Below are 13,988 nucleotides of genomic sequence, written 5' to 3' on the forward strand. Positions count from 1 at the left end.
AACAAACGAACAAACGAACAAACGAACAAAGAGGCAAGGAAACAAAAGAACCAACGAAACAACGAAACAACGAAACAACGAAACAACGAAACAACGAAACAACGAAACAACGAAACAACGAAACAACGAAACAACGAAACAACGAAACAACGAAACAACGAAACAACGAAACAACGAAACAACGAAACAACGAAACAACGAAACAACGAAACAACGAAACAACGAAACAACGAAACAACGAAACAACGAAACAACGAAACAACGAAACAACGAAACAACGAAACAACGAAACAACGAAACAACGAAACAACGAACCAACGAACCAACGAACCAACGAACCAACGAACCAACGAACCAACGAACCAACGAACCAACGAACCAACGAACCAACGAACCAACGAACCAACGAACCAACGAACCAACGAACCAACTGTTGTGCCCTGCGTGATGGCTCGCAAGGCTGGTACGGGATCTGGCGTAATCGTGGGTTCGGGAGTGATTAAAGGATGAGAATCCACCGGATGAACTACACCAAGTGTGATTAAACCCAAAGACTAAGTCTTTATTCAAAAACACTTAAACTAGACCGGAGTGTACAAGTAGGAATTAACCGTGTTAACTGGTCGAGAGTCGGCTCTAGAGTCTCCCGATTTGCGGCGGCAAATCGGTTTTTATTGCGCTATTGGGCGTGGTGCCGTCGCTTCGCGTTGCCGTGCATGGTCACGTTGCAACGCTCGCAATTTCGCTGATTTTGTAGTTTCGCGCTTTGCCTCGCAACTGATTTTGCTTAGGAACGTCTCGAACGTTCTGGAGTAGTATAATGGTTAATATGAAGTATAATATGTCGCGTGACACGTGTGCTTGGGCGTTGCCTGGGCACAACATCCCTCCCCCCTTGGGGAGGAAAAGCCATAGCTTTTTCTGCCGATGATAAACTATCTTAGGGAAATCCCAAAACTCGTAATGGTTGGATTGGTTATCATCGACTTACATGTGGTTTTTCTTAACTAGCTTATAATGGTATATTTTAAAGAGAATTAGTGGAAGACGTTTCCTCCTTACTAACTATTTTGATTATCGCTTCGGGTTTTTGTGTTGTTTTGTCGCGACTCGTGTTGTCTGTGGTACAGTGTCGTGGTGTTTTTGCTTTGCAGCGTACAATGCATTTGTAAAGTGCGAACATACATAGTGTAGTTGTGATAAATCCCGTCACAGAGGATAGTGTAAAGAAGCTATAGTGATACTCGGTTGGTATAATCTCGGGTTTTTCTAAATCGTTTTGTAAGTCTTCTAATTTTTTACTAACTTTATTTAATTCTTCCGGGTGTTTGATTATTCTTTTAAGTTCAAAATTGGTATGTCGGTACGAATTTACAGTGGTCTGTGGAAACGTAATTTCGTCTAGTGTCAAATTGTAACCAGGTAAGTAGTTCCATGTTTCTTCTATTCCGTATTGTTTTCCGGTTTCTATCGTAAATTCGGCGGTAGTGATAGTACATTTATTTCTTATCGTTATTATACCAGAGTCCTTAATACTATACATGTTTGTGTTTTTATCGCCGCAGGTTACTGCTAGTTGTATTTGTTTCGGTGCGATATAAATCCATGTGCCCGGTTGTTGTAATTCTATCAGGATCGTGTGTTTCAGTGTCATGATTCGTATTTTACAATTGTTCGGTTTTTGCGTCAATTTTGTGTACAACTGTACTTCGCAGGGTCCGTATGGTATCGCTTTGAACATTGGATGGTTTGAGGTGCAGAGATATAGCTCGTTTATAGTTTTACATTCTGTTAGGTCTTGTTTGCTTAGTTGTATGTAATCTTGCATCGAGGTGTCGAGTACCACTTTTGAGTCGAGGGGTTCTATATACGCGTAGAACGAATCGTTTACCTTTGTGGGTACCGGGTGTACCTTGCTTAATTTGAATTTCTTTGCGCTCAACAATGGGATATCTAGTACTACGGTAATTGATTTCGTATCCGAAAATGCGGAAAGTGTAAGGATGTCGTATAGGACGTGCATATTTTCTAGTTTTATTCCGATCGGGAAGTCTAATCCTTGCGGGATGTGAGCGAGTGCTGAAGTGAGGTATGTTATGATTTGTGCCGGTGGCATTAATTGTGGGTTAAGGACTCCTTTCTTTATATCCATTATGAATTCTAACAAGTCTTGTGTGTCACGCAGGAGTGTTTCCGCGACGCTATTTATTAGTATGAGGTTTTCGTCTATTGTCTCTCGAAATCTAGTAATGTCAGTCGTCTGTTGTAGTAAGTATTGAATTTGCCAAGTTGCGTTTAAAAGGGTTTTTTCATTTTCTTGTACGTTGTGTATAGTTTCATTTAGAAGTTCGGCGTTAGCTCTTACAATTTGCATTTGCCCTTTGATTGTATTCTTTAATCTACTGTCTTGTCTTTTTAGGAAGTCTATTTGGTCGTTGATTATCTTTCTGTCTTCGGAATCCATTAGTCCGAAGAGTGATTTGCCTATGTAACCTAATCCGTCTATTAGCCCGCGACGCTGTTTTGGTGCGGAGCTTATGGTTTGTTGGACGTAAGTAAGGAATTTGGTTACGCGGTCTACTTTGCTTTGAATTTTCGTGCCAAACGTTTTACAGAATTTTTGTAAGTTATTAGTAGAAGGTGTTTTACACTGAGCAAGTATGTCATATAGTGCTGCCTGGAGATTTGATTCGCGTCGGTAAATGTACGATATGTCTAAGTGTAGTATTAGTTTCCAACTATCCCGGTAAATCTGTAGATCGCCTAAGTTTTCGAAGTAAATGCCCGGGTGATCTTGAAATTCTTTTATAGCGAAGTCTGTGTCGGGGGTTGTTCCTCCTATGAGTAGTGTCGTCAATTGTAGGACGGTAATCCTGTAAAATATAATGTCGAGGTGTAGTCGACGCATCTTTCTGTTCGTCGCGAAGTCTCTTGTCTTGCGTGTGTTTCGCGTGCGCGAGATAAAATTTTGTTAACGTAAGGCAGTTCTTCCTTGCAAGAGACTCGATTGTCTCGTCGCTTCTCATTCCGTTGTGATCAGTTGCGACATCATGTTGTGTTTCTTAAGCCTTCCTCGCGAGCTCGCGCTGTTTTTACTGGTACGTTTAGTGCAAGTTGTTGGGTGTTTTGTGTTTTGGTGGAAGTGCGTAGGGTTTTTATAATTGGTTTCCTCTTTTCTTAAATTTTTAGTGTTTGGAATATCCGGCGCCGTCCGGGTTTATGAGTATTGGGTACAGGCGGGCGGTGCGGGAGTACCGCTCGGCGCGGCGTCAAATCGCCGCCGAAAACGCTGAATGGTTGGACGCGGAGGACGCGTGGGGGATACGGGCACTTTACGGTGAGTATCAAATGTTTTTGTCGGTTAGGTGTTTTTTGTTTCTAGTGCAATTTTCTATTTTGGTTATTCCGCGTCTGGTTATTGTTCCAGAACGTCATGGCGATCGTTTTCCGGAACCCTTCACGCGGCCAGGTCCGTGGTTTCTATTATAGGCGCGCTTGGGGGGTGACACACACACATATTAATTTGGACTCATATATCCTAAATTGAATAAATTTTTTCTCCTCCCTTTTTTTTCAATAGTTTGTCTGCGTACCGTTACTTTCCTTCACTACTGCGACCGTTTCCTTGTTCCTGTCCTATTCTATGAAGTGTTTTAACCGGTTTGCGTGTACGCGGCGCGTTTTTCGTCCCTTTCCTATAGTGTAGTTATTATTGTCGTGCGTGTTTTGAATTGAGTAGGGTCCTATCCACGCGGGTGTTAGTTTTTTCGATCGTCCGCGTCTCACTGTCTCGTCGTGTAGGAGTACTTGCTCCCCAATTTTGAAAAATTTGTTAGCTGTCCTTTTATCATATTGCCTTTTTGACTTGTCCTTATTGATCCCTATAGTTTCGCGCGCGATGCTATTCGTGGACCGTAGTCTTTCGCGTAATTCTTCAGCGTATTTGTCGTAGGTGTATGTTAGTTGCGGTGCTTGGTTTAATGAGGTTGGTAAGGAAGCTTGTCTTCCGAAAACGAGTTCGTAGGGCGTGTAGCTAGTAGACGTGTGAGGGGTAGTATTGTATGTGAACATCGCGTACGGTAGCCATTCATCCCAGTCAGTCTGGTCTTCTGCAATATAGTTCTTTAAATATTCTGCCAGCGTGCGGTGGCTTCTTTCTAGCGCTCCGTTCGATTGGGGGTGGTAGGCTGTAGTTTGGATTTTGTCGATTTTTAGTAACCTACATACGTTTTTAAAGACTTGGCTTAGAAAATTAGTTCCTTGATCTGTTAGTACTCGCTGCGGAATGCCGTATTCGCAAATTATTTTAGTAACGAATTCTCTAGCTACGGTATCCGCTTCTTGGTTCTCGAGGGGTATGGCCTTACTGAATTTGGTTAAAAGATCTTGAAAGGTTAATATGTATTTGTTTCGTCTGCCGGTCTCGGGTAAAGGTCCTACGATGTCTAGTGCGCATTTCTCGAATGGTTCCGTGGGAGTGTCTGTAATAACCATGGGGGCTTTGGTTATTCTCGATAGCTTATTTCTTTGGCATTTTTCACATCTAGAGATGTACTTTTCTACGTCTTGTCGCATTCCTGGCCACGAATGATTTAATTTTATGCGTCCTAGGGTCCGTTTTACCCCTAAGTGTCCACCCAGAGGTGTGTCGTGGAATTCGCGTAGCACTCGAAGTTTTTCGTCCTCCGTGTATGTTGCGTTGTCCGTTTCTCCATTCGATCGGGGCTTCTCTTGTTCACTGTCGTCTTCGCTGGCGCCGGCTATTGTTTCGTTGTCGATCTTTTGTTTCACTCCGCGCGTTATCGCGAACATTCTGCTAAGGGCGTCCGCGTTCCTATTCGTTTTTCCGGCCTTATAATCGATGCTATAGTCGTATTCTGCTAATTTCAACTTCCATCTCATTAATCTAGAACCGGGGTCCTTTACGTTGAAAAGCCAAGTGAGTGGCTTATGGTCCGTCACGATTTTGAATTTAGTGCCGTATACGTATGGTCTGAAGTGTTGCGTTGCCCATACGATGGCTAACAATTCCTTTTCGATGGTGCTATAATTCTCTTCCGCCTTATTCAATACTCTACTCGCGTACGCTATTGGCAAATCTTGTCCTATTTTTCCTTGCGATAATACTGCTCCTATCGCTTTTCCGGAAGCGTCTGTTGTTAGAACAAACGGTTTTGAGAAATCTGGATATTGCAATACTGGTGCTGTCGTTAATTTTTCTTTTAGAATCTCGAGAGCTTCCTGCTCCTGTGCAGTCCATCTGAATGCTTGGTCTTTCTTTAACAGTTGTGTCAAAGGTTTTGCAATCTGTGAAAACTCCGCTATGAATCTCCTATAATATCCAGCTAGGCCTAAAAAGGATTGCACGTCTTTTATTCCTTTAGGTACCGGGAAGCTTCGGACAGCTTCTAGTTTAGATGGGTCTGGCTTGATGCCGTTTTCGGTTATTATGTGTCCTAGGTATATTGTTTCTTTGCGTAGGAATTCGCACTTGTTGGGTTGAAGTTTTAGGCCACTTTCTTGTATGCGTTCGAATACGAGTTCTAATCGTTCTTGGTGCTCCTTCAATGAGCGTCCGTAGACGACTATGTCGTCTAAATACACGAAACATTTTATTCCCTGTAAGCCTGACAGTACGGTGTTCATTAACCTTTGAAATGTCGCGGGAGCGTTTTTAAGCCCAAATGGCATTCTATTATACTCGAAATGTCCGTATGGCGTCGAGAATGCGGTTTTTTCACGATCTTCCTCCTTCATAGCTATTTGATGGAACCCTGAAGCTAAATCTAAGGTTGAGAAATATTTTGCTCCGCCTAATTGATCTAAAATATCTGTTATATTCGGCAAGGGATACGAATCGCCTATCGTCGCGTCGTTTACCTTTCTGAAATCTACTACCACTCTTAGCCTGCGTTTACCTGTAGCATCTGGTTTTTTCGGGACTACTAGCAAGGGAGCGTTCCATTGGCTGGCGCTTGGTCTAATTATTCCTTCTTTTACCATTTCCTGAACTTGTTTATCTACTTCTTCCGTATGCGCTTGAGGTAGTCTATACGGCTTCACGTATATAGGTTTAGTACCTTGGGTTAGAGTAATTGAGTGTTCCGCTTTTTTGGAGTATCCTAGTTTGTCTCCTTCTAATCCGAATATTTCATTGTATTTTTCGCAGAGCTCGAGTAAGCTGGTTTTTTCTTCGCTATTTAAGTGTTCGGTCCTGAGGCTTTCGCGCAAGATTTGCATTCTATTTCTCCCGTGTACAGCGTGTACCATATGTGTCGGCGTGTCGCGATCTTTGTCGCAGGTCGCGTCCGTCGGGTCAACGTTTTCGCTCGTCAGTGATTCTAATGTCACGGTCGGCGTACTGATAAGAACTTCGTCTGTTGTGGTGTTCATTATGCTTATTATGCATTTTCCGTCATTGCCTATCGTTAATGAGTTCCCTATGAGTATTCCTGGCTTGATCGGCTGTCCCTCTACTATTCCTTCTCCTTTTTCCGTCGTTTTGGCTAAGAGAATTGTTTCTGATCGCGGTTTTAATGTTACGTTGCCTCCTCCAGAGTAGGGGAACCGTGTTCCGTACAATTCTATTCCTTGATTTGCCCGAATGCATACGTCGTGCTTAGTCATGAAATCTTGTCCCAGAATTCCGTCTGCTTCTAATGGGAAGTCATCTCTCACTAACCGACAGGGATGCGTTATGAGTTTGTTTCCGACCTCTACGTTTAATTGTATTAGGCACAGCGTTTTGATTTCCATTGGGGCTATTCCTCGCAAGGACACTATTTCGTCTTGGGCGTGGACGTCGCCCAGCACCTTCCCTATCTTTATTAGTGTAATATCGGCACCGGTGTCGACTAGCAGGCTCGCTTTTCCTTTTACTAGTTCTGATGCTCTGATTTCGACGGTGTTTTCTATTTTGGAAGTCATTACTAGATTCGCTCGATACGAATCCACTCTAGGCCCTGTGTTAGTCTGTCTATCGTCGGTTGTCCCGTGGCCCGTGTTTGGGTAATCTCGATTCCCGCTATGTGATTCTCGGCCCGGAGTTCTGCTAAAATTCTGTCTAGAGTCGTCGCGCCTGTAACTCGTGTTTGTATAGCGCGGTCTATTTTCTCGTTCGTTTGCCCTTTCTCTGGCCCTGCATTCCCTGATTTGGTGTCCTGGTTTCTTGCAATAGTGGCAGACTACTGTGACGCGCTGTACTTCCCTTTTTATGTGCGTCTGTTGCGGCTGATAGTTTATTCGCGGCATGCTTAATCGCGTATAGCAATTCCTCGCCAAATGCCCTAATTTATTGCAGCGTTCGCAGCGCGGTACGTTAGATCCTTCTCTTCTTTTGGGTTGATCATCGAGCTTCCTAAAATTTCGCGAGGTGTTTAGACCCATCGCTTGTTCCTCCTCTATAGCTGCGGCGATAGCTGCATTTAACGTTGCGTAATTTCGAGACCTTATGATCGTTCTCAGTTTTAAATTCAACCCGAGGGTGAAAACATCGAGGGCGCGTTCCTGCACTGATTCTGTTAACGCGTTATTTACTTCGTCGCTGTTCCCTGGTTTTACCGATAGTTCCGATAATTCCCCAGCTAATTCTTCTACTCTACACGCGAATAATTTTACGCTTTCGCCTTCTCGTTGGTGGCAGGCATGAAACTCTGCTCCAACTGCTCCTATTGATCTTTTGTCTACGAATAGTGAAGTTAAGATGTCCTTTAATTTATCGAAAGTATCTATATCTTTGTACTCTAATACCTTGGCTGCTTTGCCTTTAATTTTTGTACCTATCACTGTTTTCAAGAATCGTGGCAATTCATTCGCGGGGACAAACTCCGAGGCGCTTATATAAGACTTCAAAAATTCTGCAAGTTCGTCTGACGATTTTCCTACGAATTTGTCGACTAACGACAGCGCGGTAGATAATAATTTTACGTTTGGTACCGGGAGGCTACTTCCCGCGTTTAGCGACATTTCGCTTTCTTCTGTTCCTTCTATGTCCAACAAACTAAAATCCGCTAGCACGATCGGGTATTCTCTATTCGGTGTTACAAAGTTTTCCGGAGACGATTCGGCACTTGAATCGTCGTCTTTTCTAACGCTTAGTCGCAACGGCGGCGGTCGAAGTGTTCGGCGAGACGATCTTGGATGGTCTATAGAAGGTAGAAGGTCTAATTCTTCGCGTTCGAAAGTTAGCTTTTTATTGAAAAATGATTCGAATGATCTCGACAAACTTCTTTGACCCGGGAGTTTGAATCGATTTGCGCGTTCTTCTTCTATAGACATGCATGTACCGTTTCTATTTTTATATAGGACTCTGGTTTACAATATGTACGTTTGCGCTATTCTGTTACTCACAAGGCTGCTCGCAACCACATGTCGTCGGCTCGGTCAGGCGTCCTCTCGTCTGTGAACCAACGGCGGTGATAAGCTGAAACTGGACCCAGCAAGGTCGATTCGTACAGCTGTTCGCTGCGTGCTCCGACGGCTGCTTCCCGTGAACGGATCTCCGTCCGTCCTTCAGGTGCGGCTCCTACAGGTTCCTCGGTCTCCAAGTCCTCTCGTGCGTCCTGATCCTCAGATCAGTGACGTCCTCGTAGATGGATTTGGTGTTTGATAGACGGTAGTTTCACCCGTTCACTCTCAGGCTGATTTTACTCGACACCAGGCTCGTCGTCGTTCGGGCTGCGTCGAACGTCTTCTCAAAGGCCGTTCCTCGGTCCTCTGTGCTACCTCGGTAGCGACGATGGCCTGTTTTGGCCTACGAGATTGCGATGATCCAATAATCTTGTCGGAGGTAGTTCAACCTCAGTCGACGTCGATCAATCGGTTGCGTCAAGGCTCGGTAAAATCTTTACGATGCAAATCCCACCGCTGCCACCAATTTTGTTGTGCCCTGCGTGATGGCTCGCAAGGCTGGTACGGGATCTGGCGTAATCGTGGGTTCGGGAGTGATTAAAGGATGAGAATCCACCGGATGAACTACACCAAGTGTGATTAAACCCAAAGACTAAGTCTTTATTCAAAAACACTTAAACTAGACCGGAGTGTACAAGTAGGAATTAACCGTGTTAACTGGTCGAGAGTCGGCTCTAGAGTCTCCCGATTTGCGGCGGCAAATCGGTTTTTATTGCGCTATTGGGCGTGGTGCCGTCGCTTCGCGTTGCCGTGCATGGTCACGTTGCAACGCTCGCAATTTCGCTGATTTTGTAGTTTCGCGCTTTGCCTCGCAACTGATTTTGCTTAGGAACGTCTCGAACGTTCTGGAGTAGTATAATGGTTAATATGAAGTATAATATGTCGCGTGACACGTGTGCTTGGGCGTTGCCTGGGCACAACACAACGAACCAACGAAACAACGAAACAACGAACCAACGAACCAACGAACCAACGAACCAACGAACAAACGAACAAACGAACAAACGAACAAACGAACAAACGACCAAACGAACCGACGAATCAACGAACCAACGAACCGACGAACCAACGAACCAAGGAACCAACGAACCAACGAACCAACGAACCAACGAACCAACGAACAAAAGAACAAACGAACAAACGAACAAACGAACAAAGATACAAAGAAACAAAGAAACAGAAGAACCAACGAAACAACGAAACAACGAAACAACGAAACAAAGAACCAACGAACCAACGAACCAACGAACAAATGAACAAACGAACAAACGAACAAACGAACAAACGAACCGACGAATCAACGAACCAACGAACCGACGAACCAACGAACCAACGAACCTTCGAACCAACGAACCAACGATCCAACGAACCAACGAACCTTCGACCCAACGGACCAACGATCCAACGAACCAACGAACCAACGAACCAACGAACCAACGAACCAACGAACCAACGAACCAACGAACCAACGAACCAACGAACCAACGAACCAACGAACCAACGAACCAACGAACCAACGAACCAACGAACCAACGAACCAACGAACCAACGAACCAACGAACCAACGAACCAACGAACCAACGAACCAACGAACAAACGAACAAAAGAACAAACGAACAAACGAACAAACGAACAAAGAGACAAAGAAACAAAAGAACCAACGAAACAACGAAACAACGAAACAACGAAACAACGAACCAACGAAACAACGAAACAACGAAACAACGAAACAACGAAACAACGAAACAACGAAACAACGAAACAACGAAACAACGAAACAACGAAACAACGAAACAACGAAACAACGAAACAACGAAACAACGAAACAACGAAACAACGAAACAACGAAACAACGAAACAACGAAACAACGAAACAACGAAACAACGAAACAACGAAACAACGAAACAACGAAACAACGAAACAACGAAACAACGAAACAACGAAACAACGAAACAACGAAACAACGAAACAACGAAACAACGAAACAACGAAACAACGAAACAACGAAACAACGAAACAACGAAACAACGAAACAACGAAACAACGAAACAACGAAACAACGAAACAACGAAACAACGAAACAACGAAACAACGAAACAACGAAACAACGAAACAACGAAACAACGAAACAGCGAAACAACGAAACAACGAAACAACGAAACAACGAAACAACGAAACAACGAAACAACGAAACAACGAAACAACGAAACAACGAAACAACGAAACAACGAAACAACGAACCAACGAACCAACGAACCAACGAACCAACGAACCAACGAACCAACGAACCAACGAACCAACGAACCAACGAACCAACGAACCAACGAACCAACGAACCAACGAACCAACGAACCAACGAACCAACGAGCCAACGAACCAACGAAACAACGAAACAAAGAACCAACGAACCAACGAAGCAACGAACAAACGAACCAACGAACCAACGAACCAACGAACCAACGAACCAACGAACCAACGAACCAACGAACCAACGAACCAACGAACCAACGAACCAACGAACCAACGAACCAACGAACCAACGAAACAACGAAACAAAGAACCAACGAACCAACGAACCAACGAACCAACGAACCAACGAACAAAGGAACAAATGAACAAACGAACAAACGAACAAACGAACAAACGAACCGACGAATCAACGAACCAATGAACCGACGAACCAACGAACCAACGAACCATCGAACCAACGAACCAACGATCCAACGAACCAACGAACCTTCGAACCAACGGACCAACGATCCAACGAACCAACGAACCAACGAACCAACGAACCAACGAACCAACGAACCAACGAACCAACGAACCAACGAACCAACGAACAAACGAACAAAAGAACAAACGAACAAACGAACAAACGAACAAAGAGACAAAGAAACAAAAGAACCAACGAAACAACGAAACAACGAAACAACGAAACAACGAACAAAAGAACAAACGAACAAACGAACAAACGAACAAAGAGACAAAGAAACAAAAGAACCAACGAAACAACGAAACAACGAAACAACGAAACAACGAAACAACGAAACAACGAAACAACGAAACAACGAAACAACGAAACAACGAAACAACGAAACAACGAAACAACGAAACAACGAAACAACGAAACAACGAAACAACGAAACAACGAAACAACGAAACAACGAAACAACGAAACAACGAAACAACGAAACAACGAAACAACGAAACAACGAAACAACGAAACAAAGAAACAACGAAACAACGAAACAACGAAACAACGAAACAACGAAACAACGAAACAACGAAAACAACGAAACAACGAAACAACGAAACAACGAAACAACGAAACAACGAAACAACGAAACAACGAAGCAACGAAACAACGAAGCAACGAAACAACGAAACAACGAAACAACGAAACAACGAAACAACGAAACAACGAAACAACGAAACAACGAAACAACGAAACAACGAAACAACGAAACAACGAAACAACGAAACAACGAAACAACGAAACAACGAAACAACGAAACAACGAAACAACGAAACAACGAAACAACGAAACAACGAAACAACGAAACAACGAAACAACGAAACAACGAAACAACGAAACAACGAAACAACGAACCAACGAACCAACGAACCAACGAACCAACGAACCAACGAACCAACGAACCAACGAACCAACGAACCAACGAACCAACGAACCAACGAACCAACGAACCAACGAACCAACGAACCAACGAACCAACGAACCAACGAACCAACGAACCAACGAACCAACGAACCAACGAACCAACGAACCAACGAACCAACGAACCAACGAACCAACGAACCAACGAACCAACGAACCAACGAACCAACGAAACAACGAAACAACGAACCAACGAACCAACGAACCAACGAACCAACGAACAAACGAACAAACGAACAAACGAACAAACGAACAAACGAACAAACGAACCGACGAATCAACGAACCGACGAACCGACGAACCAACGAACCAACGAACCAACGAACCAACGAACCAACGAACCAACGAACCAACGAACCAACGAACCAACGAACCAACGAACAAACGAACAAACGAACAAACGAACAAAGAGACAAAGAAACAAAGAAACAAAAGAACCAACGAAACAACGAAACAACGAAACAACGAAACAACGAAACAACGAAACAACGAAACAACGAACCAACGAACAAAAGAACAAAAGAACAAACGAACAAACGAACAAACGAACAAACGAACAAACGAACAAACGAAAAAACGAACAAAGAGACAAAGAAACGAAAGAACCAAAGAAACAACGAAACAACGAAACAACGAAACAACGAAACAACGAAACAACGAAACAACGAAACAACGAAACAACGAAACAACGAACCAACGAAACAACGAAACAACGAAACAACGAAACAACGAAACAACGAAACAACGAAACAACGAAACAACGAAACAACGAACCAACGAACAAAAGAACAAACGAACAAACGAACAAACGAACAAACGAACAAACGAACAAACGAACAAACGAACAAACGAACAAACGAACAAAGAGACAAAGAAACAAAAGAACCAACGAAACAACGAAACAACGAAACAACGAAACAACGAAACAACGAACCAACGAACCAACGAACCAACGAACAAACGAACAAACGAACAAACGAACAAAAGAACAAACGAACAAACGAACAAACGAACAAAGAGACAAAGAAACAAAAGAACCAACGAAACAACGAAACAACGAAACAACGAAACAACGAAACAAAGAAACAACGAAACAACGAAACAACGAAACAACGAAACAACGAAACAACGAAACAACGAAACAACGAAACAACGAAACAACGAAACAACGAAACAACGAACCAACGAACCAACGAACAAACGAACAAACGAACAAACGAATAAACGAACAAACGAACAAACGAAAAAACGAAAAAACGAACAAACGAACAAACGAACAAACGAACAAACGAACAAACGAACAAACGAACAAACGAACAAACGAACAAACGAACAAACGAACAAACGAACAAACGAACAAGCGAACAAGCGAACAAACGAACAAAGAGACAAAGAAACAAAGAAACAAACGAAACAACGAAACAACGAAACAACGAAACAACGAAACAACGAAACAACGAAACAACGAAACAACGAAACAACGAAACAACGAAACAACGAAACAACGAAACAACGAAACAACGAAACAACGAAACAACGAAACAACGAAACAACGAAACAACGAAACAACGAAACAACGAAACAACGAAACAACGAAACAACGAAACAACGAAACAACGAAACAACGAAACAACGAAACAACGAAACAACGAAACAACGAAACAACGAAACAACGAAACAACGAAACAACGAAACAACGAAACAGCGAAACAGCGAAACAACGAAACAACGAAACAACGAAACAACGAAACAACGAAACAACGAAACAACGAAACAACGAAACAACGAAACAACGAAACAACGAAACAACGAACCAACGAACCAACGAACCAACGAACCAACGAACCAACGAACCAACGAACCAACGAACCAACGAACCATCGAACCAACGAACCAACGAAC

General features: G+C 43.2%; 1 protein-coding gene across 1 annotated transcript; it reads right to left on the reverse strand.

The window, feature by feature from the left end:
- Nucleotides 1-1,785: 1,785 nt before the first annotated feature.
- LOC143378093 (uncharacterized) lies at nucleotides 1,786-9,263 on the reverse strand (the record flags this gene model as incomplete). The annotated part of the gene is made up of 2 exons (XM_076829929.1): nucleotides 8,350-9,263; nucleotides 1,786-2,873 (listed from the first exon to the last, which is right to left on the reverse strand). Coding segments are annotated over exons 1-2 (1,108 nt in total), but the record flags the coding sequence as incomplete, so codon positions are not given.
- Between the last annotated feature and the right edge of the window lie 4,725 nt (nucleotides 9,264-13,988).

Source organism: Andrena cerasifolii, unplaced genomic scaffold (genome assembly GCF_050908995.1).
Source record: "Andrena cerasifolii isolate SP2316 unplaced genomic scaffold, iyAndCera1_principal scaffold0205, whole genome shotgun sequence".
NCBI classification, from domain to species: domain Eukaryota; kingdom Metazoa; phylum Arthropoda; class Insecta; order Hymenoptera; family Andrenidae; genus Andrena; species Andrena cerasifolii.